The 6,384-nt window shown below is 37.9% G+C and overlaps 1 protein-coding gene across 1 annotated transcript in view; it reads left to right on the forward strand.

Moving 5' to 3' along the window:
- The first annotated feature begins 2,302 nt into the window (after nucleotides 1-2,302).
- Nucleotides 2,303-6,384, forward strand: part of LOC111964296 (myosin heavy chain, fast skeletal muscle-like) — a 14,256-nt gene continuing 10,174 nt past the window's right edge. The window contains 15 exon segments of the mRNA XM_070443666.1: nucleotides 2,303-2,316; nucleotides 2,701-2,759; nucleotides 3,079-3,291; nucleotides 3,485-3,628; nucleotides 3,718-3,874; nucleotides 3,966-3,993; nucleotides 4,167-4,287; nucleotides 4,398-4,490; nucleotides 4,578-4,641; nucleotides 4,729-4,827; nucleotides 4,953-5,056; nucleotides 5,363-5,501; nucleotides 5,717-5,835; nucleotides 5,947-6,096; nucleotides 6,272-6,384. The exon segment at nucleotides 6,272-6,384 is cut by the window's right edge and continues 37 nt beyond it. Of these exon segments, the coding sequence (XP_070299767.1) occupies nucleotides 3,088-3,291; nucleotides 3,485-3,628; nucleotides 3,718-3,874; nucleotides 3,966-3,993; nucleotides 4,167-4,287; nucleotides 4,398-4,490; nucleotides 4,578-4,641; nucleotides 4,729-4,827; nucleotides 4,953-5,056; nucleotides 5,363-5,501; nucleotides 5,717-5,835; nucleotides 5,947-6,096; nucleotides 6,272-6,384 (1,535 nt within the window). The 5' untranslated portion in view covers nucleotides 2,303-2,316; nucleotides 2,701-2,759; nucleotides 3,079-3,087.

Consider the following 6,384-nt stretch of genomic DNA (forward strand, 5'->3'; position numbering starts at 1 on the left):
CTGCAGAAAGTGAAGCACATAGCATAAACTACCCAACCTTGGAGTCTGTACCGTGCTTTCTCTCTCATGCCACATCCCCCACACACACACACACACAACACAACACACACACCCACACACACACCACACACACACCACACACACACACAACACACACACACACACACACACACAACCACACACACACACACACACACACACACACACACACACACACTGGCGACTGCAGCTGTGGGCTAAGGCTGCTTTGAGCTGACAGATTTCATAATGTAAGAAATATCAGCTGCTGGCTTTAGCTGCCATATGACCTCTGGCATGTTTGAATAGCTTTGTCATATAGTCAATATAACAATGGACACACTGTTAACACAATGTTAGCTAATACTTTTCCTTCTTATTCTGGTCAGGTATGTGTTTGTAGTAGAAAATGCAAATACCATATTATGTTTAACATGTTAATAATACATCTTGTATTTGAATCATGTTAGGCCTATATTAATTAGCTAATAAATAATGAATATGTTTTATTATTAAATAATTAAGACGTTACATTTTTATCATAATAATTGCTATGTATTAGCAGTATGTAAACTCTGCCCTTTAAAAATTCTGCCCCACATTTTCAAAAGGTATGCACTTTGATTCATGTGCTTACAGTGCAAATAACATTCAAATAAAATATACAATAGAAATGTGTTCTATAATCACAAATACAGGTTCATCTGCACACCGCTATGAACATAAATAAACCAATCAAAAACAATAATTGAAATAAATGCCTCCTTCCAAGTGTCAAGGTAAATAAATGAATCATACACTGAGTCTACAAAATATTAGGAACACCTGCTCTTTCCATGACAGAGACTGACCAGGTGAATCCAGGTGAAAGCTGTGATCCCTTCTTGATGTCACCTGTTAAATCCACTTCAATCGGTGTAGATGAAGGGAAGGAGACATGTGAAAGAAGGATTTTTGAGCCTTGAAACAATTGAGACATGGATTGTGTATATTCACATTTTACAAAAGTGAATTGTTCGAATGACAATATCTATAAAAAATATGTATATTCTTCTGAACCTGAAGTGGCTACAGAGCATTCTGAGTGTGTCAAATAAAATAAAATAAAATAAAAATGTATTTGTCACATGCGCCGAATACAACAGGTGTAGACCTTACAGTGAAATGCTTACTAACCAACAATGCAGTTTTAAAAAATGTATTAAAAAATACCTAAAAAAATATATCAATAAGAAATAAAGGTAAAAAATAATTGAAGAGTGTGAGCCTACATTAGGGTTCTCTAGAGTTAAATTGTCAACAATCTCACAAGTGTCTGCATGAATGAGCAAGAGGCTATATTTATTTTAAGTCCTAATAAGAACCTAAGGGGAAGCCAAAGATATTGTGTATCACATTTGTATTGCAATTGTATCACACGTGGGACCACTAAAGAATACTTAAGACACTGTCTCCATTTGGAAATAGCGTATCGTATGAGAGCATAATTGGCATCAGATGATCTCAGGAGACCTTTGGAACAATGTCTTCCGTAAAGGTCAGTTTGTGAGGATCCTTTGGGTATTCCGTTTATACCCAGTGAAAACTACTACTTATTGGAGACGCATATTTGATTCAAGGTACTTTACACACAATAAACTGGAAAAACACTCAAGCTTCTTATTTTGTTATCAGATATGCACAATCCCATCTTTTCAAATACCGGCAACTATTCAATTTAAGTGAACAAACCTCCGGCTGTTACGGCACTTAACTTTTGGCACCATTCTTACGTCGGTGAGAGACAAAACAACCACAGCTGAGATGACAGACCTTTTGGTATCTATCCTTATCCTATCCTTTGTGATGTTTAGCAAACATTTTAACATGATTACAATTCAACACTGTCATGTCACTAAAGACGAGGGTCAGACAAATGACAGTCTGCACCAATTTGACAAGTTTTGACATGTGTAAGACCTTCAGATGTCCTCCACAACACCCTCTTAGCAAATCCCATTCATCATTCCGTGCATCATTAGAGAACAGGCGTACAATTGTAACCAAAATGATTTGGGAATATAATTAGCTTATGTTGCACAGGTTCTAGACAACGCTGTTAACACTGTTAGTTCCCATATAAACAGTGACACGACAAGTAAGGATGCTGAAGTGAGAAGGGGCAGACGTACATGACCAAATAAAGAAAAAGTACACATCCCAAAAGGGAGGGCTGCTTCTGCTCAGTGAACACAAATCTCCCTATAAAAGAAGCCATCTATGACCCCCCTTGGACTGACTGAAGGCCACCCAGCAAAGGTGAGTAAGTGCCACAGCTCTCACAAAGATTTACTAGTGGCCAGAGAGATGCTTATTTGCTCCTTTAGAGATACATTCTTGTCTGGTTTACTTATAGAAAAAAACTCCTGCAATCACAGATTACTCATTTTGTACTAGTTTCAATTGTGTGTATTTACATTTTACATGTTTGTCATTTAGCAGACACTCTTTTGCAGAGTGACTTACAGATAGTGATTTCATTAAAGGTAGCTAGGTGAGACAACAACACATCACAATCATATCAGGTACATTTTCCATCAACAAAGTATTTATCAGCAAAGTCAGTGCTAGAAGGGAAAGACAAGTGCTTTAAAATACATATATAATAATTGTATTGAAAACTGACAACTCTCTCTTTTCAAGTATCAACATCTAACCAACTTGGTCCCAGCAATATCCTACGAACTTGGGCAAGAAAAGAGGTACATTGTGTTAACTGTATCTGGCATGTACAATGTTAGTATGGGGAAACACTGACTGGGGAGCACTTAAATTGTTTAATACAAAATATAGCCTTTACCAAGATTAGTCAAAGGAAGATGCTTAACTAGATCTTGTTGATACAATTGTATAAAGAGTTCATTACATATAGTAAAGGTTTTCAGAGAAATGTAGTGTAAGTAAGAACATGGGACATTATCACCAACATCTAAAAATCATTCAGATTCTTGTTTGTGGAAGATAAAGATTAGCATTGGCATTTGTCATTGTAGATAAAATAACTCTTTCTTTTCTTGGMAGAGGGTAATCATGAGCACTGATGCAGAGATGGCGGCATTTGGCCCGGCGGCCATCTACCTCCGAAAGCCAGAAAGAGAGAGGATTGCRGCCCAGGCTGCTCCCTTTGATGCCAAAACAGCTTTCTTTGTGGTTGAGCCTAAAGAGATGTACCTCAAAGGGGTTCTCCAGAGTAAAGAGGGTGGCAAAGCCACTGTCAAAACACTGTGTAACAAAGTAAGTAGATGTCTACAACAGTGAGAGTTCTGTAGGATGGAAAGTATGGCAGTGAAAAATATTTTATTGACATATTCTAATGCGGTGATGGCTATGCTGTTTTCTAAGCTCAAACCTGTGATATGAGTTAATTAAAACCATCATCTAATTGTTTGAGTAACCAGTCATTTAMAAAATGTTATTCCTGTCACAGGTTCTCACTGTCAAGGAGGATGATATCCACCCCATGAACCCTCCAAAGTACGATAAAATTGAGGACATGGCCATGATGACCCACCTCAATGAGGCCACGGTGTTGTATAACCTCAAAGAGCGTTATGCAGCATGGATGATCTACGTGAGTTTAAATGAAAGATAATCTAGCGKTCAAGACATGAATCAATGGAGAGTTTAAATGTTAACAAACATTATTCTCTTCTATTACAGACCTACTCTGGGCTGTTCTGCGTCACTGTGAACCCCTACAAGTGGCTCCCAGTGTACGACTCTGTAGTTGTGAATGCTTACAGAGGCAAAAAGAGAATTGAAGCCCCACCCCACATCTTCTCCATCTCTGATAATGCCTATCAGTTCATGCTCACTGGTACACAAATACCCATGCTACTAAAATGACTTAATGTACAGAATTGCACAATATGTTTGTAACTTATTCACACGTGCCTTTCCGTTTTCAGACCATGAGAACCAGTCAATTCTGATCACGTAAGTCCAAATCAATGAGTAAATGAGGGTAAGATTATGGTTAAAAAACACAATCAACTTGCTCACTGATGGATGTTCAGTAAGTAATATTGTGGTTTAGTAAAAAAAAAAAGTAAGTGAGATTATTGAAAAGAAGAATGATAGGAGTTTAACTAATCTCTGTCTAACCCCAGTGGAGAATCCGGTGCAGGAAAGACTGTGAACACCAAACGTGTCATCCAGTACTTTGCGACAATCGCAGTGGCTGGAGGCAAGAAGGAACAAACAGCAGCTGCTGCTTCTGGGAAAATAAAGGTCAGAAACATTACTGTAGCCTAACATATCTAGTATAAACGGGTTGTATGCATCAAAGATCCAGTATGTAGGCATCATCAAAACATGACTAAATGTGATGACATCTCTAGGGGTCGCTAGAGGATCAAATCATTGCAGCCAACCCCCTACTGGAGGCTTATGGTAATGCCAAGACCGTGAGAAATGACAACTCCTCACGCTTTGTAAGTATAAAAAATGCCTTTTTGTATTTGTGAGCTTTCTTGGTTTTGAAGGGTTGTATACTGATGGATATCTAATGAACCTTWTAGGGTAAGTTCATCAGAATCCATTTTGGAACWACTGGAAAGCTGGCCTCTGCTGAYATTGAAACATGTAAGTGCTTCATGATCAGCGTATCTTTATCCAGTTGTGATTGACACATGTAAAAGACTTGTGCTCATACAAAAACGTATGCTTCAGATCTGCTGGAGAAGTCTAGAGTGACATTCCAGCTGTCTGCTGAGAGAAGCTACCACATCTTCTATCAGCTCATGACTGGACACCAGCCACAATTGCTGGGTGAGAGACAAATACAGAAATATGACATGGAATGCATAAGGTCAACAGTAAATACATTATACATTAGTAATAGTAACTGKGCTAAATCGTTTTTTCTAATTATTGTATTCATTATTGAATTCCAGAGGCACTTCTGATCACCACCAACCCCTATGACTATCCCATAATCAGTCACGGTGAAATCGCTGTCAAGAGTATTGATGATACAGAAGAGTTCATCGCCACCGATGTAAGTATAAAAAAAAACTACAAATGTAGGAAAAATATAATTGTATGATATAACAGAATAGTAGAAACGTTTCTCTAAAAAACATGAGCACGTCTAAAAAGTAATTAAAAAGCAACTTGCATAATGACTGTATGCCTTCGAAAACACATGTTAACTGTTTTCGTAGCTTATATTTTAATAAAGTATGACAGTCAGTTACATTGCATTCCATCAAGATTCCATTAAACTTTTCCAGAGAACATTTTAACAATCTGTATCATTGTGTTACTGAAAACATTAATCAAACATTTCTTAAAATCTCCATAGACGGCCATTGACATTTTAGGCTTCACTGCTGAGGAGAAGATTGGCATCTACAAGCTGACTGGTTCTGTGATGCATCATGGGGCAATGAGGTTCAAGCAGAAGCAGCGTGAGGAGCAGGCTGAGCCTGATGGCACTGAGGGTAAATATCAGAATAAAATTATAAAATTCAATGGACAACTAACCTACCTTATCTCTTGCCATATCAACTGTACTCAACTGTTGGAAGCCTTTGAAATGGTCACGGTTAATTTTCTAGGTTCTTCCAGCCTAATTTATATAGCCTAATTTACAGGTTTRAGCAATGTATSAAACATTTTTTTTTTTAAAGAGCATAACATTTTCTCTCCTAACCAGTGGCTGATAAAATCTCCTACCTCATGGGCCTGAACTCCGCTGACTTGCTCAAAGCTCTGTGCTACCCCAGAGTGAAGGTCGGGAATGAGATGGTGACCAAGGGGCAGACTGTACCACAGGTAGAATCTTTTAGACTATTTTCAATTATWGTACACAAGGGAGATTTGCAAAAAGTAAAATGAATGTGAATTTTATGCAGGATAAAAAAAAATATATATTTTGTTCTGTAGGTGAACAATTCAACTATGGCCCTCTGTAAATCAGTCTATGAGAAAATGTTCYTGTGGATGGTCGTCCGTATCAATGAGATGTTAGACACAAAGCAGGCCAGACAATTCTTCATTGGTGTGCTGGACATCGCTGGATTTGAGATCTTTGATGTGAGTATTTGTATACCGTAAATTCAGCACGTTGCTGTTCAGCTTATCCTGCTGCTTGAAAACAATTTAACCAAGAGTAGACATTATGCCTGTACAATATCTACTGATCAAAATATGAACTAGCAGTCATGTTGGGTAACTCTTGACTTTCAACGTTTCTGTATTTAAACATTAGTACAACAGCTTGGAGCAACTTTGCATCAACTTCACCAATGAGAAACTGCAACAGTTTTTCAACCACCACATGTTTGTACTGGAACAAGAAGAGTACAAGAAAGAGGGAATTGA

Source organism: Salvelinus sp. IW2-2015, linkage group LG1, assembly GCF_002910315.2.
Source record: "Salvelinus sp. IW2-2015 linkage group LG1, ASM291031v2, whole genome shotgun sequence".
Taxonomy (NCBI): Eukaryota; Metazoa; Chordata; class Actinopteri; order Salmoniformes; family Salmonidae; genus Salvelinus; species Salvelinus sp. IW2-2015.